Source organism: Orcinus orca, chromosome 13 (genome assembly GCF_937001465.1).
Source record: "Orcinus orca chromosome 13, mOrcOrc1.1, whole genome shotgun sequence".
NCBI lineage: Eukaryota > Metazoa > Chordata > Mammalia > Artiodactyla > Delphinidae > Orcinus > Orcinus orca.
In genome coordinates, this window is record NC_064571.1 from 7,742,645 (window position 1) to 7,768,621 (window position 25,977).

The following is a 25,977-nucleotide window of genomic DNA, read 5'->3' on the forward strand; positions in this document are numbered from 1 at the left end:
CCTGTTCTGCATCCCTGCTCCACCCAGGCCCTTTCAGCTCAGGGGACCGTTCTGGCCCGGGGCAAGCACAGCGGGCTGGTCCTGTGTGTGTAGGGTGGGGTGTTGGGATGGGGGTGTGAGAGGGTCGTCAGAGGTAGTGGAGCCACGAGGGCATGCTGCGTCCTGGCACCGAAGCCCCCTGTAGGCGGCCGGCGCTGACCCTGGGCAAGTTGCTCGCCTTCCTTGCAGGTCGGTGCTTGTGAAGCTTTACAGCGATCATTCCTCCTCCAGCCTGTAGTCAAAGAAATGGTGTACAGACGAACAGGGAAGCAAATGTGAAAGTACCTTGGAAGAATGACAGAAACTGCTTGTCAAAGACTCAAGCTCTCATTTCCAGCAGTGGAGAGGGCGGGTCCTGACACTGCTGAGATCCTGCCGTGTGGCCGGAGCAGGGCAGAAACTTACACTTGGAATCTGCGCTGGGGCAGCAGCCCAGCCACTCCTCAAGTTTACCAGGTTAGGAAACTGAGCCTTAGAGAGGAACAGGAACTTAAATCCCAAGTTCCTCAGTCCTAAGTCCCAGCCTGTTTACCACATACTGCTTGGTATTTAAAAGAAACTATTGGAGCGTCTCCTAATTATCAGCAAAATACATGTTCCATCAGAAAATTTGCAAAACATAGAAAAGCGCAGAGAAGAAGTTTAAAATACACCTAATTCTGTGATGTAGAAATAACTGTAGATCACATCCTTTTGCGGCCCTTCCTGAATTCCTTTTATGCATTAAGACACTTGTAAAAAAAAGTAACGATGGGTTTCATGCACACGCCATTCATAGCATGGTGATCATCAGAGGAGGGTCTATGGGCGACATCACTGGTGTCATCCAGAAGCTTGTTAGAAATACCAGAATCTCAGGCCCCACCCCAGACTTACTGAGGCAGAATCTGTGTTTAGCAAGCTCTTCAGATTCTGGGGTGCGTATTCCCTTTAGAAGTACTGTTGTAGCCTACTCTTTCCCCTTGCAAGGTATCATGGGCATTCTCCCTTGTCAATCAGTATTTTCATGGAACAGGGTTTTTAGTGACCTCGTGACATGTCCCAACACCATAGCCAGTCTCCCGTTTCTGTCTCCTACCGATGAGCCTTTAGAGTGTTTCCAGGGGGCTGTTCTCAGGGGATACTTGATGACCTCCTGAGGACAACTTCCCAGAGCGCAGTTCCCAGGTCAGCAAGGGTTTTGAAGGCCTTTGATGCTTGCTGGCAGATTCCAGCCCAGAGAATATCTAACTTGACTGGTCACCTGAAATCTTGACCAGGGCTTCTTAGTAGGCAGCTGCCCTCGTGGGGAAGAGCTCACAGCTGGCAAGGTACAGGCCTTGATTTGAGCGTCAGATTTTCCACTTACGCCGGCTCAGTGATCTTGGACCGTTTGCTTAACTTCTCTGATCCTCTGTCTTCTCACCTGCAGAAAGGAGATGTGCCATTTAATTCAGAGCTGGTTGTGAGCACTGAGTGAGAGAGAATATAGACCATCGTGGACCTGGTACCTGCTTCATTCTCTTCCCTCTGAATAAAACGAGACCAAAGGCCTGAGGAGGTCCTATCGCAAAGCCTTTTGATTTTCTTTCAGAAAAGATTTTCTGTTGCAGGTGATAAATTGCATTGTAATAGGAATGCACCAGGGGTGTCACTGGCCTTTTCGTTTGGTTCTCCCATGTCCTGAGGGATGTATGGCTTCGGCACGGCAAAGAAGGGCAAAGAAAGCATCAAAGAGAGGAAATTCCTGAAATTTTTTCATAACATTGAGCAGAGATTTAAGACGTGCGAACGGTGTGCCGTGCCATGGGGAGCACGCTGGGACGTGGTAGAGGGACGGTGAGAAGGCATGTGCGCGTGAGCGGGTGGTGGCAGGGCCGTCCCTGGTCTTCAGGGTCCCTCTCGGTCCCTGGGGCCTTCAGTGTGACCCCAAGATGCGACGCCGCATCCCCTTGTGGTGTTGTGTCAGTCTGAAGGGTGTTGTCTTGAGCTGGGCACCGCCCTGGACTGGCAGGGAGTGCTGACCAGGCCCAGAGCAGAGCCGGCCGTAGCAAGTGGCAGGGTGGCTCCAAGTTCAACGCCGCTGGCTGCTGAGCCGGCCTCTGGTGGGGTGAGTTGCAGCTGTGGGTCTGTTGGCTTTGGCCTCTGGGGAGAGAGGAGTGTTGGCTGGGACCACTCTTTAGAGACATCCGCCCCGAGGCTGAGGCCCGTCCCTGAACCTACAGTGGTCCACTCTGCCTCTGGATCACCTCACGGGAGATGGGAACCCCCTGCCCGCCCGTTGTCTTTCTCCCCGGAGAAGGCTGTTCTGTTAGCAGCATTCAGGCAGCAAATATTTAGACTCTAAAGCATACAAGGGCAAGTGGATGTAGGCTGCCGTCAAAAAGCACTCAGGGGTCATTTTCCAAGTTCGCTAAACTCACTGCTTTCTTTGTTCACCATCAGATACACTGGTTATGCTTTATTATTTAAATTATAAACCATTTGACCAGAACTTTATATATATGGATGCATTTTGGAAAACAGAAGAGGAAGCTAGGACTTTTTCTAAGATGGTTTCTAAGAACCATCTCCAGGAGTCACCCTGGCTGCCTGCTGCTCCTTGGTTTTAGTAATACAGACTCATGCTTGTCATCCAGAGCCTTCTGTCAACCCTCCAGACGTTGCCTGGAAACTGCTGACTGTGCAGGTTAGCAGCCTTTAGACCTTGGACGAACTCAGGTGGAGTTGCGATGCTGGACGGCAGGAGTCTATTATTTTGAAGTGGCAGCTGCCAGTCATCAGGGAGGCGGCTTTTTGTGGGCTGCCCCTGGTGATTTCTCTCCGGCGGGGGGCGTGGTCTGCGCACCTGCCAGGTGTGGTCTCCAGCAGGGAGTGCTGGAACTCTGTCCTTGCCACAGCGAGCTGCTGAGCAGGTGCCTGACTGAAAGGAGGAGCCTTTGGAAGGTCCCAGGAAGGCAGTTCACAAAACACATCCAGGACCCGCGGCAACATGCTGGCCCTTGAAGAAGGAATAAGGAGAAAGCCAGCGCAAGGGAACACACGTGCAGGGGTTGGATGTGCCCCCGGGGCCCTGAGCCCTTGCTCGGCTGCATGGGGCAATCAGTGCCCTTTGCCCGCCTCTGCTGGGAGCGCAGGAAGACGGAGCCCGGGCTTGTCACTTTCCACCCTCAGCAGTTGGGCAGCGACTCCGCTCAGAGGGAGGCGGGTGGCGGCTCCGGCCCCACCCTGGGCGTCCACGTGTTTGGAGGGAAGGAGGAAGTGCGTGTGTGTCTGAGCGTCCACTGCCCTGGCTGCACACCTGCCGGGGGACCCGCGGGGCCGCAGGAGTTGGCCGAAGCCCTCGGGGCCCGGGGGTGCTGCTCCGGAGACGGGGACGAAGCTCTTGATCAGCACCCAGGGGTGTCCCGAGGGCCCCAAGCCCCTTTGGGGAAGACAGGGAAGGCCCTCTGTTCTCCCAGAGGATGAAAGTGCCGGAGGCCCCCTCCACGTTCACGAAGATGGCTGCCTTTTACCAGTGTCTCAAGCCTGAGCCCAGGTGGGCCTCTGAGAGCCGAGAGGTGGTGGTGGTGGGGGGAGGCGGAGGGGCGGAGCGGGGGGAGGCCCGGCCACGACCCCCAGCCCCAGGGGTCCAAGAATTGACTTTCAGCATCTGTTGTCGTGTATGACCTTTTTCCTTACAGACGTCATTATGTATATGATATAGTTCCTTGAATTGTGTGAATTCCGGGACAAAATAATGATTTTCTTTATTTTCTTTGTGACACATGCATATATTGAAAGAGAGGGACACAGGGAGCAGAGGGCTAAGGTGAGAGGGTGGGGAGTGAAAGGAAGGGAGAAGGAGAGGGGCAGAGGGCTGGGAGAGCATTTTCCTCTGAACAGCCCATGCCTGTAAGTTGGATCCACATGGCGCAGTCTGTGTACTTCGGGTGGAGAGTAGACAGCGGAGGACAAAGTGAAAGACCATTAGAATTATTCCTGTAGCTCACTGGGACGAAGTGAGAGAGTGATATATACGCTACCAAATGTAAAATCGATAGCTAGTGGGAAGCAGCCCCATAGCACAGGGAGATCAGCTCCATGCTTTGTGACCACCTAGAGGGGTGGGATAGGGAGGGTGAGAGGGAGACGCAAGAGGGAGGGGATATGGGGATATATGTATATGTACAGCTGATTCACTTTGTTACAAAGCAGAAACTAACACACCATTGTAAAGCAGTTATACTCCAATAAAGATGTTAAAAAAAAAAAGAAAGTAAAGGGAATCAGGATATGTCACCCCAAAATATGCCACTTTGACAGAATAATTATTTTAAGTTGAAGGAATCTGAGAAATGGCAGGTATAGGAAGGGCTCGCTTCCCTTTCTACCCTGTAGCAGGTCATAAGACTCTCATGTGAGAGGTGTCCACCTGATACTTGGAGGAAAGGAGCATCCTTATCTCCAAAGATGGGGGGATACTGAGAGGAACCTGAAAGCACAGGGTTGCTGTTTCACCCAGTTTACTATCCTTAGCTCATATCCTTTATGTCTCCTATCATTTTTTCCCACAACTTTCTACTCTTCATCAAACCTAGAATAAAAACACTCAGGCTTAATCATTTCTTTGGATCTTCACTTCCTTATAAAGGCTCCTGTGCCATGTAAAACATAAATAAATTTGTATGCTTTTCACTGTTAAAAAAAAAAAGAATTACTCCTGTAGCTAAAGATCAGCACCAAAGGGCTTGTTCTTTTAATTTATGTTTTAATTGAAATATAGTTGCTGTACAATATTATAGAAGTTACCGCTGTACAGTATAGTGATTCACAATTTTTCAAGGTTATACTCCATTTATAGTTATTGTAAAATATTGGCTGTATTCCCCGTGTTGTACAGTATATCCTTGTAGCTTGTTTTATACCTAATAGTTTGTACCTCTTACTCCCCTCCCCCTATATTTCCCCTCTGCCTATATTTCCCCTCCCCCTTCCCTCTCCCCACTGGTAACCACTCATTTGTTCTCTATTATCTGTGAGTCTGCTTCTTTTATATTCACTAGTTTGTTGTAGTTTTTAGACTCTACATCTAAGTGATCATACAGCGTTTGTCTTTCTCTCTCTGACGTATTTCACTTCACATAATGCCAAAGGGCTTGTTCTTAACTGACAGATTTGCTGAGGGCAGTGACCTGCCCGAGTTCCTTTGGAGCAGAGGCCAGTGGACCTTCAGAGCCACCACCCCCTGCTGCAGGTGACCTCGTGCTTTGAAAATGTTTGGCCCTCGGTGCATTTTGCTTCAGTCGTGATAGTACAGAGGGAAGTAGACCTATGACGTGGTTGAAATGCATTTGCAAGTATAAGTAAACAAATTGCATGTCTCATATACCAAGTGGAAAGTTCCAGTATGACAGCCTCTGCTGATCCAAGTGGTGGTCACATCTGCCCATCACCTGGGCTGGGTGGACCGTCTTGGGAAACGGATGTTGCACCTTTGGCAGCAGACATCTGGTGGTGTGGGGATGCTGGGGGACCTGGACAGACTGTCCACCCTCCAAGCCTCACTTCCTTCTTTTGCTACCTAGGGACAGGAACCCAACAACCAGAGGAGTCCTCGGGAACATGGGCCTTTGTACTGTGTAAAGCCCTGTGCATGGACGTTCCCATCATTTCTGTGAAAGGTGTCATGAGTCACAGTCTGAGACATGAGCTTTGTTGAGGAGCATTCATGTAGACGTAGGCTGCATACGTGAACACAGGTTCCTGTGTGTGTGTATACATGTATACACGGTATATAGGTATATGCTGCATTGGCCAGCTATATGCATTCCAGCTGAGTAACTTATCAATGTGTCCATTCACAAGGACTCTAACTACCACAAAATCAACTGTTACATAAGTTTCAAAAAGTGGTGTAGTTTATCTTACATAAGATATTATTTATATGCTTATAAACTGTGCCGTTTGTCTTGCGGATGACTAAGTTTGTTTGAATGAAGCTCTGCTGTTTCTCTGCAAAGAAACAGCCCAGCCAGTTGTGGTCCACCGCCTTGTTCTCTTTGGGTGCCCCAACTGTCCCTGCCCAGCTGTGGCCGAAGGGAAGCCGGAGAATGGGAGCAAGGCACCTGGAGCAGAGACGTCCTCTGCATCCATATTCCTTGACTCCCAAAGGCTCTGCATGGTTATAGAGCACCTGATGTCTAAAGGGGGACAATGGACAAGAAGAACTCAGGCTAAAGAAATGTGACATTGTTTAGCTAAGTCATGGATTTAGAAGGACGTCTCTCCTCAAGACATTGGAGTACTATGTGGTCTTGGGAACAGTGATTGGGTAGTTGATGCTGTGTCATTTTTATCAGGAGGTGAATCCTTTCTAACAAGTGTTATAAATGCTTCTGGTTCATTCACTCACTCATTCATTCATTTAACAATCTTTATTAAGGACCTCCTGTGTGGCAGTACCATGCTGGTACATGGTCCCTATTCTCAAGGAGTTAGTCTTCAAGTTTTACATCCTTAGCCAGATAGGGGATGACTGACTTCTCTAGGCCAAGCCACATTTTAGTATTTTAATAAGATAATCAATTATAGGTCGATAGGAAACTGACCGCCCAGTAAGTTCCTTTGTTTCCCTCCTGCTATCCTCCGAGCGCTGTGACTCAGTGTCTGAGTTCTCGGCTTTCAGCCCTTCACTCATCCGATTTCCTTGCTACTTTTTAAAAAATTGAAGTATAGTTGATTTACAATGTTGTGTTAGTTTCTGGTGTACAACAAAGTGATTCAGTTTTTTATATATATATATATGTATATATATATATATATATGTATATACTTTTTCATATTCTTTTCCATTATGATTTATTATAGGATATTGAATATAGTTCCCTGTGTTATACAGTAGGACCTCTTTGTTTATTTTATTTATAGTAGTTTGTATCTGCTAATCCCAAACTCCTAATTTATCCCTCCCCCACCCCCTTTCCCCTTTGGTAACCATAAGTTTGTTTCCTATGTCTGTGAGTCTGTTTCTGTTTCATAAATAAGTTCATCTGCACATATAAGTGATATATGATATTTGTCTTTCTCTTTCTGACTTACTTCACTTAGTATGATAATCTCTGGGCCCATCCATGTTGCTGCAAATGGCATTATTTCATTTTTTATGTCTGAGTAATATTCCATTGTATATATATACACCACATCTTCTTTATTCATTCATCTGTTGGTGGACATTTAGGTTGCTTCCCTGTCGTGGCTATTGTAAAGAGTGCTGCAGTGAACACTGGGGTGCATGTATCTTTTCAAAGTATAGTTTTCTCCAGATTTATGCCCAGGAGTGGGATTGCTGGATCATATGGTAACTCTAATTTTAGGTTTTTAAGGAACCCCCATACTGTTTTCCACAGTGGCTGCACCAATTTACATCCCCACCAGCAGTGCAAGAGGGTTCCCTTTTCTCCACATCCTCTCCAGCATTTGTTATTTGTAGACTTTGTAACGATGGCCGTTCTGACCGGTGTGAGGTGGTACCCCATTGTAGTTCTGATTTGCATTTCTCTAGTAATTAGCGATGCTGAGCATCTTTTCTTGTACTTATTGGCCACCTGTGTGTCTTCTTTGGAGAAATGTCTATTTAGGTCTTCTGCCTATTTTTAGATTGGGTTGTTTTGTTGTTGTTGCTGTTATTGAGTTGTATGAGCTGTTTGTATATTTTAGAACTTACGCCCTTGTTGGTTGCATCATTTGCAAATATTTTATCCCAGTCCGTAGGTTGTCTTTTCGTTTTGTTTATGGTTTCCTTTGCTGTGCAAAAGCTTATAAGTTTGATTAGGTTCCATTTGTTTATCTTTGCTCTTATTTCTGTTGCCTTGGAGACTGACCTAAGAAAACATTGGTACGGTTTATGTCAGAATATTTTGCCTATGTTCTCTTCTAGGAGTTTTATGGTGTCATGTCTTGTATTTAAGTCTTTAAGCCATTTTGAGTTTATTTTTTTGTATGGTGTGAGGGTATGTTCTAACTGCATTGATTTACATGCAGCTGTTCAGCTTTCCCAACACCACTTGCTGAAGAGAGAGACTGTCTTTCCCCCATTGTATATTCTTGCCTCCTTTGTTACAGTTTAATTGACCGTAGGTGTGTGGGTTTATTTCTGGGTGACTTCTTTGCTTTCTTTTCTCCCCTATGTCAGAGTGGATCTACCCTTCCCGACAGGTGGACGGAGCAGGTTTTGCACAGAAACATCGAGGTGTCTACTCTGAAGGGCAGGAGGTCCCCTGGCACCCTCGAGGAGACACGACCGTGGAGAGGTCCACTGCCAATGCCCCTGCCACCTTGGGGTGGGAGCAGAGGTCAAGCCTTCTGCTCTTGAGGATAAAAGTATCTATCATGAGGCAGTAAAGCTGGCACAATTTTCAAGCAGAGATTTCTCACAGGAACTTTGCAAGCCTTACACATTCCGTTGCCTCAGTAATGTGAAACTTATTTTTCTAAAAAAAGGTACAGGCAGATCCTGGTGTGACTCACTAGAGAACAATAGTCAAGTCCCAGTTTATTTTCGTCTTTTTCCCCAAGAAAAGGAAAAGTTAGTTAAAGGTATAGGGAAGGTAAGCAGGCTTAAATCCAGAAAGGGGAACCAGATCACAGAATCGTGCAAACAGAGGTGTGATGAAAACTGGTGAGCGCTCTGAACAAAAGGTTCAGGGCTTCTCACTGTGCATTATGGGAGGTGCAGCCTCCTCAGATCAGACCCCTGGGGTGATGTGGAAGTGAAGCTGGTACCTGAGGGCCGAGTGGGAGTTGATAGAAGGAAGTGGAGTGTAAGAACAGGGAAGAGCATTCAAGCCGAGGGAGCAATGTCTGTAAAGGTCCTGGGCTGGAAGGAAGTGAAGCCTGTGGGTCAGGGAGAGCAGGGCAGGCACATTCCTGCCAGTTGTGTACAGGGCGTCTGGTTGAGATCCAGACAACCTGCTAGTCTCGTCCACGTTTAGGTTTGCTCACATATACTGCCCTCCATTCCTCCAGGCTTCCATCTGAGATCATATCCTCCTTCCCTTAATATCTGCTTTACTGTGGGATTGCTGGCGACACATTGTATCATGTCGTCTTTTCCAAAGGTGTCTTTATTTCACCTTTTTTTTCTGGTCACGCTTTTTTCCAGCAGCTTTATTGGCATATAATTTACCTACCGGAAAGTGTGCAGTCAATAGGTTTTAGTATATTTACAGAGTTGTGCAACTATGAACATAATCTAATTTTAGAACATACTCATCTCCCCCAAAGAAACCTTGTGCCCATTAGCTGTCACTTCCCTTTCTGCCTCCCTCCCCCAGCACTCTCCTCCCCAGTCGTAGGTGAACAGGAATCTGTTCGTCTTTCTCGAGGGACTTGCCTATTCTGGGTGTTTTGTAGGCATGGAATCGTTCAGTGTGTGGCCTTTGTGTCTGGCTTCTTTCACTTAGCATAATGCGTTCAAGGTTCATCCATACTGTAGCACGTATCAGCGCATCATTCCTTTTTACGACCGAATAATATTCCATCCTATGTATGTACCACATTTTAAATGTATCCATCAATTGTTGGGCTATTTCTACTTTCTGATTATTATAAATAATGCTGAACATTGGTGTATACGTTTCTGTGTGCGTTTTTCCCCATTTTTTTATTGTTGTAAAATACACATGACATAAAATGTAACATCTTAACCATTTTAAAGGGTACATAAAATGTAACATCTTAACCATTTTAAAGTTCAGTGGTATTAAGTACCTCCGTCCTGTGCAGCCGTCACCGCCATCCATCTCCAGAACTCTTTTCATCTTGCAGAACAGAAACTCTGTACTCATTAAACGACCCCTCCTTCCACCTTCCCCCAGCCCCTGGCAACCACCATTCTGCTTTCTGTCTCTATGATTTTGACTCCTCTAGACAAGTAGTGGAATCATTCAGCATTTGTCTTTTTGCAACTGGTTTATTTTGCTTAGCATAACGTCCTCAAGGTTCATCCACGTGGTAGCAGAGTACAGAATTTCCTTCCTTTTTACAACTTATAAAGAGAGACTTGCTTCTGTCATTTTGCTATTTGTTTTCTCCATGCCTTATAGATTTTCTATCCTTCATTTCCTGCATTACTGTCCTCTCTTGTGTTTAGTTGATTTTTTTGTAGTGAAACTTTTAAGTTCCTTTCTCGTTTCCTTCTGTGTGTGTTCTACAGCAATCTTCTTTGTGGTTACCATAGGGATTACATTTAACATCCTAAAGTTATAACACTCTAATTTGGATTTATACCAGCTTAGCTTCCATGACACACAGAACCTCTGCTCCTCTACATCTCTGTTCCTCTTGCTTTCAGTTGTTGATGCCACTAAATAACATCTTTAAACATTGTGTGTGCAGAAACATAAATTAATAATTTGAAAAAATACAGTAACCTCTTAAATTAGGTAGCAAATAAAATGTGAAGTCACAAACCAAAGTTACAATCATACTAGCTCTTAGACAACTAATTGCTGCTTTTTTTTTTTTAGCATGGATGGGTACTCCAGTGGCTTTATTAACTCTTTTCCGGGGATGGCAGGACCTTATAGCTGGAGATGAATTGCTTTTTAAAAATGTATTAGTCTCTTAAATTGTGTAGAAAACAAAAAGTGGAGTCACAAACCATTGTTACAGTAATACAGTTGACCCTTGAACAATGTTGGTGTTAGGGACACCAACCCTCCACGCAGTCCAGAATCCGAGTCTAACTTTACACTTGGCCCTTCATATCTGTGGCTCTGCATCCAGGAATCCAACCAGCCATGGATGGTGTAGTACTGTAGTACATACTTATTGAAAAAATTCACATTTAAGTGGACCTGGGCAATTCACACCCATGTTGTTCAAGGGTAACTGTACTAGCTTTTATAATTGCCCATGTATTTACCATGTATATAGTTACCATTTTATAATTGCCATGTATTCACCTTTACTGAGCTCTTTTAAGTTAGTTTTTTTTTTAATTGAAGTATAGTTGATTTTTAGTATTATGTTACAGGTGTACAGTATAGTGGTTCACAATGTTTAAAGTTTATATACTCCATTGATTATAAAATATTGGCTATATTCCCTGTGGTGTACAATATATCCTTGTAGCTTATTTCATATCTAATAGCTTGTACCTCTTAATCCCTTACCCCCATATTGCCCCTCCCCCCTTCTGTACTGGTAACCACTCATTTGTTCTCTGTATCTGTGAGTCTGCTTCTTTTTTGTTACATTCACTAGTTTGTTGTATTTTTAGATTCCACATATAGGTGGTATCACACAATATTTGTCTTTCTCTATCTGACTTATTTCACTAAGCATAATACCCTCCAGGTCCATCCATGTTGCTGCAAATGGCAAAGTTTCATTCTTTTTTATGGCTGAGAAGTATTCCATTCTGTATACATATCACATATCCTTTATCCATTTTTAAAATATGGTGTAAAGTTACTGTCTAGTTCCCTTTCATTCCAACCTGCAGGACTCCCTTGAACATTTCTCACAGGGCAGGTGTAGTGGTAACAAACTCCCTCAGCTTTTATTTATCTGGAAATGTCTTAATTTCTCCCTTACTTTTGAAAGATGGCTTTGCCATGTACAGGGTTCTCGGTTGACTTATTTTGTTTCCTTTTAGCACTTTGAATAGATTGGCCTCCTGCCTTCTACCCTCCAGAGTTTCTGATGAGAAACCTGCTGATAATCTTATTGAGGATTCCTTGTGTGTGATGATTTGCTTCTCTCTTGCTGCTTGCAAGATTCTTTATCTTTGGCTTTCAACAGTTTGATTATAACGTATCTCAATTCATTGAGCTCCTTAGATGTTTACATTCATGTCTTTCATCAAATTTGGGAAGTTTGGGGCCATTAAGTTTTCAAATATTCACTCTGCCCCTCTTTCTCCCCTCTCCTCCTTCTGGGACTCCTACAGTGTATTTTGATCCAACTGATGGTGTCTTACACGTCCCTTATGCTCTGTTCACTTTATCCATGTCCTATCTTCAAGATTTCTGATTTTTTCTTCTACCAGCTGAAATCTGCCTTTGAAACCCTCTAGTGAATCTTTCATTTCAGTTATTATTATTATTTTTAGCTCCAGATTTTTTTTTTGCTTCCTTTTAAGGTTTTCTATCTTTTTATTGATATTTCTATTTGTTCATACATTATTTGCTTCATTTTCTCTGCATCTTTAGTTCTCTGAGCATCTTTAAGAGAGTTGTTTTAAAGTCTTTGTCTAGTAGATTTGCCACCAGATCTTTTTCAGATTCAAAACTGGACATTTGAATCTAATACTGTGGTAACCCTGGAAATCGGATTCTCCCCCTTCCTCTGGGTTTGCTGGGCTTTATGTTTGTGCCAAGGATCAGCCTAAACTGTAATCTTAAGGTCTTCTCAGATCTTTTCTAAGCCTGTGCCTTTCCCTGGGCATATACAGTAACTGTCTCATTTGTCCCATATATACAGTTTGCTTTTGAATGCCCCAGTACTTAATGTCTGGCTCCCAAAAGGGGAAGAGAGAAAACTGAAGTGGGGGAGGAGACATGAAGCACCAGCCCAGGCCTTTAAAGCTCCTGGAAGTTAGTGCAGCTAGAAGGGGAGGGGCTTGCAACAGTAAGGGGAGGTGCAGCAATAGCGGCAGCCCACCTCTTTGTCTGCAACTCTGTGGTCATAAGCATTAATCACAGCACAGATCCCCAGTATTTGGAGAGCAGGGTCCTTTTTGCCCACCATGGTTCCTTCAAGCTGTGTGCAAGCTGCTCCAGGAACAGATTCGTGGCTGCCTGGCAGGGGGGTAGGGCGTGGGGGTGAGTAGATGCTATTGAGCTAAGAGCTGAAATTGACTGAAATTAACTGCAATTTCCATACCAACCTTCCAGGGGAAGTTGCAAGCCTTAAATGGACTCCAAAATAGTTACCTTAAACAGATTCTGCCAGTGTGGTTGTTTTCTAAGTGGGAGGCAGATTCCTGGTGCCTCCTACTCCACTGTTTCCCTAGAATCTTCCATGGACATATGTGTTTATTTCTCTAGGGTAAACACGTAGGAATGGAATTGTCAGACTGTATGGTATCTTTATGTTTTGTGGGGTTTTTTTTTAGGAACTGTTTTCCAAAGTGGCTATAACATTTTGCATTCTCATCAGCAATGAATTAGCGTTCCAATTGCTCCATGTCCTTGCAAACACTTGTGACTGTCTATCTCTCTGATTAGAGCCATTCTAGTGAGTGTGAAGTAGTATCTCACTTTGGTTTGGCTTTGCAGTTTCCTGATGATTAATTATGTTGAACATCTTCTCATATGCTTATTGGCCATTTGTTTGCCTTTCTTGTACAAGTATCTGTTTAAATCCTTCATCTGTTTTAAAATGGATGTCTTTTATTGTTGAGTTATAAGAATTATTTATATATTCTGGGTACAAATCCCTATATTGCAGATATATGATTTGCAAATATTTTTCCCAGTCTGTGAGCTGCCTTTACACTTTCTTGATAGACTAGATTTGAAACAAAAAGTTTATACATTTGATAAAGTCCAGCTTATCTGTCTTCCCTTTTGGTGTTGCATATGAGTAATCATTGCCTAACCCAAGATCACAAATTTATTCCAATGTTTTCTTCAAAGAGTTTTCTAGGTTTAGCGCTTACATTTAAGTCTATGATTCACAGTGAGGTAATTTTTATGTATAGTGTGAGGTAGGAGTACAAATTATGTTTTGGATGTGAATGTCCAGTTGTTCCAGCATTTGTTGAAAAGACTGATTCTTCCCACATTGAATTGTCTTGGCACCCATGTTGAAAATCTTTTGGCCATGAATATATTTTATTTCTGGACCCTGAATTCTGTTAATCTGTATGTATATCTCTGTGCCAGTACCATGCATTCTTTTTTTTTTTTTTTTTTTTTTTTTTGCGGTACGCGGGCCTCTCACTGTTGTGGCCTCTCCTGTTGCAGAGCACAGTCTCCGGACGTGCAGGCTCAGCGGCCATGGCTCACGGGCCCGGCCGCTCCATGGCATGTGGGATCTTCCCGGACTGGGGCACAAACCCGCATCCCCTGCATCGGCAGGCGGACTCTCAGCCACTGCGCCACCAGGGAAGCCCTACCATGCATTCTTGATTGCTGTGGACTTGTAGTCAGTTTTGAAACTGCGAAATGCGAGTCCTCCATCTTCGTTTTTCTCTTTCAAGATTGTTTTGGGCCCTTCGTATTTCCATACGAAATTTCAGATCAACTTGTCAATTTCTGCAAAAAGCCATCTGGGATTTTGATAAGGGAATGCATTGAATCTGTGTATCAATTTGGGGAGTATTGCTGTGTTAAACATATTCAGTTTCTGATCTGTGAACACAGGATAGCTTTTCACTTATTTATGTCTTCTTTAATTTATTTCAACAATGTTTTGTAGTTTTCAGAGTACAAGTATTCTGCCTCCTTGGTTAAATTTATTCCTGAGTAGTTTATTTTTGTATGCTATTGTAAATGGAATTGTTTTCTTAACTTCATTTTTGGATTGTTTACTGCTGGTAAGAGAGCAATGGATGTGACAGGCATAGAAGCTCACAGCCTTGGAAGTGAGGGGAGTGGTCGGCAGACGCCTAACAAGTTGCTGTTGACAGCTGTGGTGAGCATTGTGAAGACAGGTACAGGGGCTGAGACAGAATACCACAGAGATGCAGACAGGGCCTGGAGGGTGGTGTGGAATGAGTGGGTCTGTAGGGGTGGACACTAAGGTTTTTGTATACAATTATGGGCTCAGAGGTATGTAATCAGGATACAGATCTTTTTCTTTGCATTGCGTAAATAAGTGTAATGGATGGGTACCTTTAAAATACCATATTAAAATCTGTTCTCATTCTTCACGTGAATAAACTGTAGAATTTTTCAGTATAAGCTGCAACTAATGATGGAATTCTGCTGGAAGCTGGGGAGAAGCCTCTGGTGAGTTAGGGTTCAGAGAGAGGCGGTGGGGCAGCGCTCACAAGGATCCTTCTTTGGATCCAGAACGCCCCTGAATCCTGTTAGGCGCCCAGATGCACACTGATGAGTGCTGTGCAGAGGGGTCTGGAGGCTCAGCACCCTTTTGAGTTAACTAGAGCCCCTGAAGAGGCCCCCTCAGGTCCAGGTTTAAAGAACCAGTTTTCCTGTACTTGGACTTGAGCTGTCAGAGCAGCGGGGTGGGATGGTGGAGGGCAGAAGCTGGTTGAGGGGACATTGGGGCCACTTGACTTGAACTTTGAGTTACAGCAAGAAGCAGAAGGGGTGCTGGGAGATACTGGTTATTTGCCACATTGCCTTCCTAATTATGGTTCTCCTTCTGGGTTTTTCTTCAATTTTGCTCGGGTTGGGGAATATGTATTCAGCAGGGCAAGTTATTGGGCTCAACAGAGAAGACGTTCCCTTGTAACAGCTGCGGCGTGTTTGCACCTGGAGCATTCGAGTGCAGGGGACGGTCCTCCATCCGCACAGCCCGCAGTCCCAGGTGGAGGGCGCTCCTCCGGGGCCTGGAATATATTTCTGTCAGTTCCTTGGCAACAGTTTCATTCACGGTCCGTCGGGCTGCGGAGCCTTGCGAAGGTCAGGGGTCATCTAGGAGCCCAGGTGTCTTCATCTTTGATACTGGTGGCTCCAAAGTGAGCCGTTTGCCCAAGGAGACTGTGCCTGCGTGAGACAGCATGGCCAGCCCCTAGGGCGTGCCGGTGATGCGTGTTCTTGTCTGCAATCGTGCAGAGGCGTGAGCCCATGGTGAGAAACGAGATGCAGAAAGCGACAGCTCTTCTCAGCGGGTGCTTGTATGTGCTGTGTTCTCAGTCCCATTTCGTTAAAGTGTGACTGCCCCCATTTTGTAAACCAGGAAACAGAGGCTCCGCCCTGGTACGTGGTGGGATGCGGCTTCAGCTCCAGCACTGCCTCCCTTCCAAGTCTTTCCCGTTTCCTCCGCATCATACTGCACTCCTACGAGTAAGAAGCTGTTTGGAACCTCAAGCGTGAGCAGGCTTTCAAACCTCCCACGTGGGGCGAGGCTGACTTGTCGTCCCTTGGTCTGGGGGTGGCTTTTGCCTCTGAGCGCGAGTTCATCAGCAGCCTCGGCCTCTCGTGCTGCTTTCTGCTCCTGGGCCCCCGCCGAGCACGTACCTTCCAGCAAGGTGAGGACCGGGCCATCCTCTGGTGTCTCCCGCTCACCCTCCCACCTGCTCCTGAGCCCTCTGCCCTGTGCACAGGGCTTTATCACAGCCACATGGTTCAATCCAGGGAGAAGCGTTTCTGAGCTCCTGGGTCTACTCCACACTCAGCGGGATGGGCGCCCTCCTGTACACCCACCTCCGAAGCTTGTGCACACGCTCACATACGCTTGCATGTTCTCAGCACTTCCTGGCAAGGAACATTTTGTAAACTGTGCAGAAGTGGACATTTTGAAGGTAACCTCATGGTTTCTTAGAGTGTTAGCTGATAAATCATGGCAGCCTCAACCCACCCCCACCCCCTGCTGACTAAGATGCCCTGTCAGACCCCATGGATGGTCTCCTGGGGCTCCTTCAGCCTCTGAGCCTGGCCTGATGCTGGACAGGGGCTGCTTGGCAGGCAGAGCCATTTCCGTGGGAGATTGGTGTCCTTTGGATTTCCCAGCTTCCCTTAAGCCCCTCTGGGGACAGCTCAGGATGCTCCACTGCACTGGGTCAGCACGTGCAAGAGGCAGGGACCAAGTTGGTCTCATCCATCGCTGTATCCCCAGGCCTCATAAGTGCCTGCCCACCCTGCATATGCAGTCAGTATGGGTATATAGGTTGGTGTCTCTGCCTCACTACTTTGGGCCAGTTAATAAACTTACCTGATACATAATACATGTTCTCATTTCCAGAATGGGAATACTTAGAGTTCTTGGAGATTAAATGAGACAATCAGATGATATGCTGCATGCTTGATAAGTAATTGCAGCTGTTAACTCCAAATTCAAGCGATAGAAACCTCAAGCACTTGACCTTTCTAGCTCAGCGGCAACCATAGAAGATGGTATCCAGGGTAGTAGTTGGTGACTCTTAACCAAATCTGACCACTTTTACTCTCCTTGCTCCTTGCATTGCTCCTTCTCTACTGCCTCTTCCTTCAAATCCTCTGGTAGCCGCCCCATCCCCTATAGTAACATCAAGCGGCAGGATACTGTGGGATCAGGGATTCTGATAAAGATTGCATTAAATCTGTAGATTGCTTTGGGTAGTATGGACGTCATAACAACAAGAAGTCTTTCAATCTATGAACGCGGGATGTCTTTCCATTTATTGGCATTATTTTCAATCTTTCATCAACATTTTCTAGTTTGCAGGATATAAGTCTTTTGTCTCTTTGGTTAAATTTATTCCTTAGTGCTTTATTCTTTTTGATGCTATTGTAAATGGAATTATTTTCTTAATTTCCTTTTGGGATTGTTCATTGTTAGTTTATAGAGACAACTGATGAGTGTGTGTTCATTTTGTGTTCTGCAACTTTGCTGAATTCATTTGTTCTAACAGTTCTGTGTGTGTGTGGTGTGGCAGGGATCTTTAGGATTTTCTACATGTGAGATCATGTCACATGTGAACAGAGATCATTTTACTTCCTCCTTTTCAACTTAGATGCCCTTTATTTATTTTCCTTGCCTATGTGCTCTGGCTAGAACTTCAGTGCTGTGTTGAATAGATGTGGTGAGAGTGTCTTGTTCCTGATCTTAGAGGAAAAACTTTAGGTTTTTCAGTGTTGAGTATGATGTTAGCTGTGGACTTTTTATATATGGCTTTTATTATGCTGAGGTAGTTTTTCTCTATTTCTAGGTTTTTGAGCGCTTTTTTTTTTTTATCACAAAAGGGTGTTGAATTTTGTCAGATGGTTTTTCTGCATCAGTTGAGATGATTTGTGTGTGTGGTGTTTCTCTCCTTCATTCTGTTGATCCAACATTTTTGTAAAGCCAAATTATATCAGAATCAAGAAGCAAGGCTAATGAAGGTTTGTTCCCCTTTTAAGGAATTGGCTGGTCAGGGATGGGGCAGTTTGACATTAATATTAAAGGAGACCTAAATATTAGACCCAGCTCTAGCAAAGACCTGCATCTTCTTTCCTCTGTTAATTTTTTTTTAAATTTTTCCCATCATTTCCCATACGTACTGTGTGCAAGTGGTAAATGTTAATTGGTTAATTAAATATTTTAGCTCCCTTTTAAAGTAAGAGAATTCATAGTAATTGCCAATAAGGAATAGCTTTCCAAGGAAATGAGGAGTTAGTCTGTGTGGGATAGAATGTGCTGTTTAAAAGTCAGTTGTGGAAAGCAGGGACGCAGCTCAATACTCTGTAGCAGGAATACTGACCAGTAATCATTTATTTGATTTCCATGAAGAGTCAGAAATTTTTAATCTGGGGAGAAGGCAAGTCCCTATGGATGAAATGATACTGGTATGTGGAATGATTTGCTTTGAAATAACCTAGTTAGCGGGGAGTGGAGAAGGGGTAAAAATGAACAAGAGTCCCCATGTTTTAAATTCATTATACATTCTCTGTACTTTTATATCTGTTTGAAATTTTTCATAAAAAGTTCAAAAAAGAAACAATATAAATAAGTGATGGTACAGCATAATATCAAAACATTATGTAGCCATTACAATAACATCAAGAATTTTACTGATGTGGGATAAGAAAATCAGGAACTCAGTCTTACTAATAATATAGTGCATGTGTGCTTGTGCACATAAATATTTGCATAAAAGATATTGGAAGGAAATACATTAAAACGTTCCATAGTTAGTCATTCTTGGTTGGTGGGATAATGGGTGATTTTCATTCTATCTTCCAAACTTTCTACAGTGAACAAGAGAAAAACCTAATTTCTGAAAATTTTTTTTTTCAAAGAAAGGAATGAAATCTGCATTGTGTAAATCGGTGAAGCATTTTCCATTAAATGGCTCTGGTCAGTGATTAGATAAATGCTGATGTGGTTACTAATCTTGGACATGTTTTTGGCCTCTACTGACCTGGAATCTGTCTTTGCCAGGGACATGGGCAAAAGGCAGTCACCACCATTTCAGTCACTGATAACTTCTGTTAGACTTGCTCCTCTAACATGACTTTCTATCTGATTTTAGTGAGCTGGACATGATTTCCACGAGGGTGATGGACATTAAGCTTCGGGAGGCCGCGGAAGGCCTTGGGGAGGACAGCACAGGTAAGGCCCTTACTTCCCCTGTGCTGGGCGGAGCCCTTGTTGCGTTGTAGGGCTGAGAGAGGGGCTGCTAGAGCCAGGGCTTTAGGTTCTCTACGTGGAGTGTGGGTTCAGTTCACAGTGTGTTCAGACACATGTGGCTGGAGAGCACGTCCAGACTGTTGGCGGCCACCCGGGGGCAGTGCTCCTTGGCTTCTCTGTCAGACATGGCAGGGGGGGTGGGGGTGGATTACTCATTTTCCTCCTTCCTGGAGGTGAACATGTCCCAAAGTTTGGTTGACTCGAAAGCAAAGGAAGTGAGATGCAATGGAATCATTTATCATCCAGGAACATCCAAAAGTTTCAGCGGGACGTCGGGCAGAGTATTGGATGGTCTAATCATCCAGAAGAAATAATGATATCAAGGGAGAGCCTTTGAGTCCTCTTTTATGGCTTTTATCCTCCTTCAGGAGACCTTTATTGCACTTTCTACTGAGCTAAATTCCAAGCGCATCAATCATCATCTCATAACGCATTCCAAGAGTTACCCAGTTATGCGATTGGTTTACTGTATGTCTTTATAGAGTTGTAAAACTGACATTAGAAAACGTTAATCTCCCCACATGTGCCTTTTCCCGTATCAGCCATTTTTACTCACCTTATTTTGGTGACAGAGTTCTCCGTCTCTCTCTCTTGTTTTAAGTCAAAGTGCTAATAGTGATTGTCTTTGAGGTAGTTCAGGGGAACAGCTTCCAATAATATTAAATCCTAGCGCTTATCTCTTATCTCTTAGCTTCAGATACTAATTTCATTAGAGACTTTATTTCATATATTACAGATAGATTTTCCTTATTATTCCATATTAGGACTACTTTTCCTCTGTCACATTTCAGTAGATGCGCTGGTAATTGTCTTTTCAACAAATGGTGCTAAAGCAATTGGACATTCATATGTAAAAAAGTGAACTTTGAGAGTTCAAAGTTTATTTGAACTCAAATGAGTATAGAAAAATTAATTTAAAATATATCATAGTCATAAATGTAATACTATAAACGCTTTAAAAGAAAATATAGGAGAAAATATTTATGAGCAAGGATTAGATAAGAGTTCATAGATATGACAACTCAGTCCCTAAAAGAAAAAGTCAATAAATTGGACTTTATCAAAATTTAAAACTTTCGCTCTGTAAGAGACACTGTTAAGAAAATGAAAAGTCAAATCACAGACTGGGAGAAAATATTTGCAAATCACATTTGACAAGAACACTCAAAATTCGACAGTAAGAAAACTTAACAACCCAATTAAAAATAGGCAAAAGGTTTTTAAAGATGCTTTACTTAAGAAGATACACAGATGGCAAAAAAGCACATGAAAAAGTGCTCAACACCAATAGTCATTAGTTAATGCAAATTAAAACTACACCGAGATACCGCTATACACCTATTAGAATGGCAGAACAAAAACAGAAACAAATGCTGGTGAGGATGCAGAGCAACTGGAACTCTCATATATGGCTGATGAAAATGCAAATGGTACAGCCACTTTGGAAAGTATTTTAGCAGTTTCTTATAAAATTAAATACACACTTAGTCTATGAGCCACCAATCCCACTCCTAGGTATTTACCTAAGAGAAGTGAAACCTTATGTTTACACAAAAACCTATAACAATTTTCATTTTGTTTACCACTTTGTTTATATCTATACAATGGAACAGTACTCAGCAATAATAAGGAACAAGCTATTGATTGAGGTAACAACATGGATGAATCTCTAATGCATGGTGGTAAGTGAAGAAAAGCCAGAATCAAGAGGATACATACTATCTGAATCACTCTATATGACATTCTGGAAAAGGCAAAACTATAAGAACAGAGAAGATATCAGTGCTCTCCAGGGGTTAAAGGTAGGGGAAGGGTTTGACTACAAAAGACAGCACAATGATGATGTATCTTGATTTTGGTGGTGATCATTCAACTCTGTATACACCAAAAAGAGTCAATTTTACTGATGTAATTTTTAAAACAACTTTTAAATGAGGTACCAGATTTGAAAAACAATCAAGTGGATTTTTTAGAAATAAGTAAAACTATTACAATTAAAAATTAAGTGGATGAGTTTAATAGCAGATTATATCAGCTCGAGAGAGAGCACAAGAAAGTATACAGAATGTATCACAGAGTGGTAAAAAGAAGGAAAATACAGAAAGAGAACAGGAAGCATAGAGATAAGTGAAAGGGTGTAACATGCATTTGAGCACAGTCTCAGGAGAGGAGAGAATAGCTGAGAATTTTCTGGAATTGACTTAGGAAAAAAACACAAAAGACGCCCCAGTCCACAGATTTAAGAAACTGAATGAATCCCAGAAAGGATAAATAAAAGGAAATCCACATCGAATGAAAATGTAGAAAACCAAAGACAAAAATGAAAAAATCTTAAAATTAGTCTGAGGAAAAAAGATTACCTTCGAAGGAACAAAAAACTGACTTCCTGACCACACGACAGAAGCCACAACACAGTGAAATAATGTCTTAATATTACTGAAAGCATAACTTAGAAAAAATAACTGCCAACCTAGAATGTTAAACCTAGGGATACGATATTTTAGGAATGAAGGAGAAATAAGGGCATTTTCAGGTAAACAAAAACTGAGTTTGTCACCAGGAGACCCTCAGATTCTAAAGGAATCTCCCTTCGGGTGGAAGGAAAATCATCCTTGATGGAGGATTTGGACACAGGAAGGAATGATAAGCAAAGACAATGAGAAACAAGCAGACACATCTAAATGAACATGGAATAATATCTTTTGGGTTTTTAAAGATCAGAATGAAAACAATAGGGCATAAACATAGGATTAAAGTATTCTAACTTTCTTGTTTTGTCCCTTAATAGAATGTGGGGTATAATTTCTAGGGTAACCCGTGAAAGAACAGAGGTAAAAGGCAAAGTTTACAAACTAGAAGTGGAAAGATAATGGAATAATTTTTTAAAGTCAGTTAGTCCGGAAGACAGCAAGAAAGGAGATTAAGAAAAACCACAGAGATGGTAGACTTGTTTTTATTAACATATCAGTAATTAGAATAAGGGTCAGTAGCTAGTTACATTAATTGTTCCCGTTAGAAGTTTAAAGCTCAAATTGGCTTTCTAAAACTCTGTATCTCTTAAATATAAGGATTCAGAAAACTTGAAGGTAAAAGGGATAGAAAAAAAGGAACCTTGCAACACTGGGCCAGGGGAAGCTGGCATAGCTGTATCAATAGCAATCAAAATAAAATTTAAGGCAAAAAGCATTCCTAAAAATAAAGAGGGTCATTTCACAGTAGGTTCACTTCCCCAGGAAGATATTAATTTTACCTTTCTATGGCATTTATCAACATAATGTCAAAATTTATGGAGTAGAAATTGACAGTTAAATAACGATAAATCTACAATCAGAGTGGGTTATTTTTAATACACCTAATTGATAGGACAGCTGTATTAAAAATTAAAGACAAAGTACTTGGACAACACAATTAAAAAGAAAAAGGCCTGTCCTAATCGAGGTGTATAGAACATTGAAGAAAATACATTAATTCAAGTGCTCTAGGAACATTTACAAATATACGGTAGGCCATAAAGCAAGTCTCAACAAATTTGAACGGATTCAAATCACGCAGGGTATGTTCTCTGGCCACAGCGCAATTAAGCTAGAACTCAATAACAAAGATAAGAAAATCCCCCAAGTGCTTGGATATTGACATACTTTTCTAAATAACCTATAGGTCCCAAAAGGTATTATAATGAAAATTAGAAAATATTTTCAAGCAAATAGTAAGGAAACTATATATCAAAACATGTAGATGCAGGGACTTCCCTGGGGGTCCAGTGGTTAAGACTCCACACTCCCAATGCAGGGGGCCTGGGTTCGATCCCTGCTCAAGGAACTGGATCCCCCATGCGTGCCGCAACTTAGAATTCCAATAGCCGCAACTAAAAAAAAAAAAAAAAAAAAAGATCCCGCATGCCACAACTAGGAGCCCAGTGTGCTGCAACTAAAAGAGCCCGTGTGGTGCAAGGAAGATCCAGTGTGCCACAACTAAGTCCTGGTACAGCCAAATAAATAAAGAAACAAATATTTTTAAAAAGAAGAAAAAACATGTAGATGCAGCTAAAACAGATTTAGAAGGAAATGCATTGCCTTAAATGTGTGTATTATAAAAACAGAAAGCCTAAAAATTGATTAGCCAAGTATTCATCTCAAGAAGTTTAAAAAGATAGCAAAGTAAACCTGAAGAAAGTAGGAGGAAGGAAGGAAAAACTAGAACAGAAATTAGTCCAATAAAAAAATAAACATTCAGTAGAGAGAATGAACAAAGCCAAACTTTTTTTAAGGCAAAGGAAATTGACAAACCTCTTGTGTAATTGATCCAGGAAAAAAGGAGGGACAGATAATAGCAGGGCTGAGAAAAGGGGGCTTTATTATAGATAGTACAGATGCTAAGATAATAAGAGGATATTAACAGCTATATGCCAGTGCATTTGAAAATGTGGGAAATAAAGACAAATTTCTAGAAAAATGAAACAATAAAACAAATTCAAGAAATAGAAAACCCAAATAGTTCCTATAACCATTAAAGAAATTGAATGAAAAAGGCTAGCAGCCTAACAGATACAACACAAACGGGCCCCCAGTGGATGGCCAACTAATTATAGCAAATCAAACAAGTGTTCAGCGGCTGTACTCTGGGTGTTGGTAGCCACTTGCTTTAATCCTGAAGGAGCCTCTTTGACTGTAAAGGATCGTGAGGCTGCGTGTTTGTGCAGACCTTCAGGGGTGCGTGCCTATTTGTCAACTAGGCAAAGGCCATATGGTGTCCTGGCAGATGCAAAAAACTCTGAAGAGGCTTTCCAAATAATAAGCTCTCTTTGAGACCAATCAGTTAACAACATAAATGTTTTGAGATTATAAAGGTAAGGAAACTTCCACTGTAAGTTAAGAAAACTTGGCTGTAGAACTCATTTCCTTTTGGGCAGGGATCTGCTCCACCTAAGGTCATATAGGTACTCCAACTATAGAGTAATCCTAAGAAATTCTCCACATTAAGGCAAGATCATGTAAACTTCCCAAGGGGGGCATGAACATAAACCAAATGTAAAGATCCTGGTGTTTTAAAAAGGAATTCAGGGACTTCCCTGGTGGCGCAGTGGCTAAGAATCTGCCTACCAATGCAGGGGATACAGGTTCGAGCCCTGGTCCAGGAAGGTCCCACATGCCGTGGAGCAACTAAGCCTGTGCGCCACAACTACTGAGCCCGCATGCCTAGAGCCCGTGCTTTGCAACAAGAGAAGCCACTGCAGTGAGAAGCCCGCGCACCGCAACGGAGAGTAGCCCCTGCTTGCCGCAACTAGAGAAAGCCTGGGCACAGCAATGAAGACCCAACGCAGCCAAAAATAAATAAATAAATAAAAGTAAATTTATAAAAAAAGGAATTCAGCTTACAGAATGATTTCCTTATCAAACAAATCAATTGTTAGCAAATTTTCAGGATATATTAGACAGCAGCCTGGTAACCTGTGATGTTCCATCCTTCTGTTGTTAGTTCTCATATTCAGAAGGAAAGGAATGGACTTTGCTGAGCTGCCGAAATCATGGGCACTTGAGGATTTTTTTAAAAATTTATTTTATTGAAGTATAGTTGATTTACAATGTTGTGTTAGTTTCTGCGGTACAGCAAAGTGATTCAGTTATATATACATATATATATATGTATTAGCACTTGAGGATTATTTTGGAAAATAAGTTGGGTTATCATTTACGGGCTTTACCTCATCAGGAAAATTTGCTTTTGACTATTTTTATTTTAGGGATTAAAATCTGATTTCATTTATACAGTGGAATATTACTTAGCAATTTAGAAAAAGAGGAAGAATGCAAAATGCACACATCACGATGCAAAGTGTCAGAAGCGGTATATGGAGGGAAAGAAGCCACACACAAGAGTATATGCTGTATGATTCTACTCATACAGGATATGCCGTATGAATTCAAGAATGGGCAAAACAAATGTATGGTAATAGAAATAAAAAGCATGGTTGCATCAAAAAAATTAACTCTTTAGGAATAAATTGAACCAAGGAAGTGAAAGATATGTTAAAAAAGTGTTGATTTCAAGTAAGAGGGAAGTTGCTTGTGCCTTGGTTCTGTGATCATGCTCCAAAGCTTTCTAAGCTGTTTTATTCAATGTCCAAAATAGACAGAAATCAAGGTGTTTTCAGGTGTGCAAAAATGGTATGCTGTGTGCTTCACAACCTTCTGTGTGGTAAAAGGACTTTTTCAGGAGCGAATAATTGATGCACGGACAGAAATCTTACTTTCCTTCTCGTGCACATCTCATACATGTCTGGTAAATACTCACATGCATTCTTTTTGCATAGGAAAGAAAAAGTCCAAATTCAAAACGTTTAAGAAGTTCTTTGGGAAGAAGAAGAGAAAGGAATCTCCTTCTTCCACAGGAAGTAGCACCTGGAAACAAAGCCAGGCAAAGAATGAGGTCATTGCCATCGAGTCAGGGCCAGTGGGCTACGACTCAGAGGATGAGCTGGAGTAAGTTGCCTTTTCCATCCTTCAGGCTTGTGTGTTCGAAGGGGCAGGAGGGGTCACAGGAGGACCCCAATACTTGGGCTAGTTGTTGTGGTAACTTGGTGGGTTTCTGAGCTTACTTTCCTCCTAGGTAATTCCACTGGAGGTTCTTCCATAGATATGGTGTTTTCTGTCTTTTCATACTTAGGGATGGAGAAAGTTGGAGCGGGGGGTAGGG

At 42.7% G+C, this 25,977-nt stretch overlaps 1 protein-coding gene across 7 annotated transcripts in view; it reads left to right on the top strand.

The window, feature by feature from the left end:
- CRACDL (CRACD like) overlaps positions 1–25,977 on the top strand; it is a 121,357-nt gene that overhangs the window by 56,203 nt on the left and 39,177 nt on the right. For 5 of the 7 annotated variants that reach the window (XM_033401831.2, XM_049696205.1, XR_004475660.2 and 2 more), the window contains 2 exons: positions 19,127–19,206; positions 25,595–25,763. In XM_033401831.2, the coding sequence (XP_033257722.1) occupies positions 19,137–19,206; positions 25,595–25,763 (239 nt within the window). In that variant the 5' untranslated portion in view covers positions 19,127–19,136. Of the gene's footprint in view, positions 1–2,938; positions 3,557–19,126; positions 19,207–25,594; positions 25,764–25,977 lie in introns of those variants that run through there. The other 2 variants (XM_033401830.2, XM_033401833.2) reach the window with 2 other exon arrangements.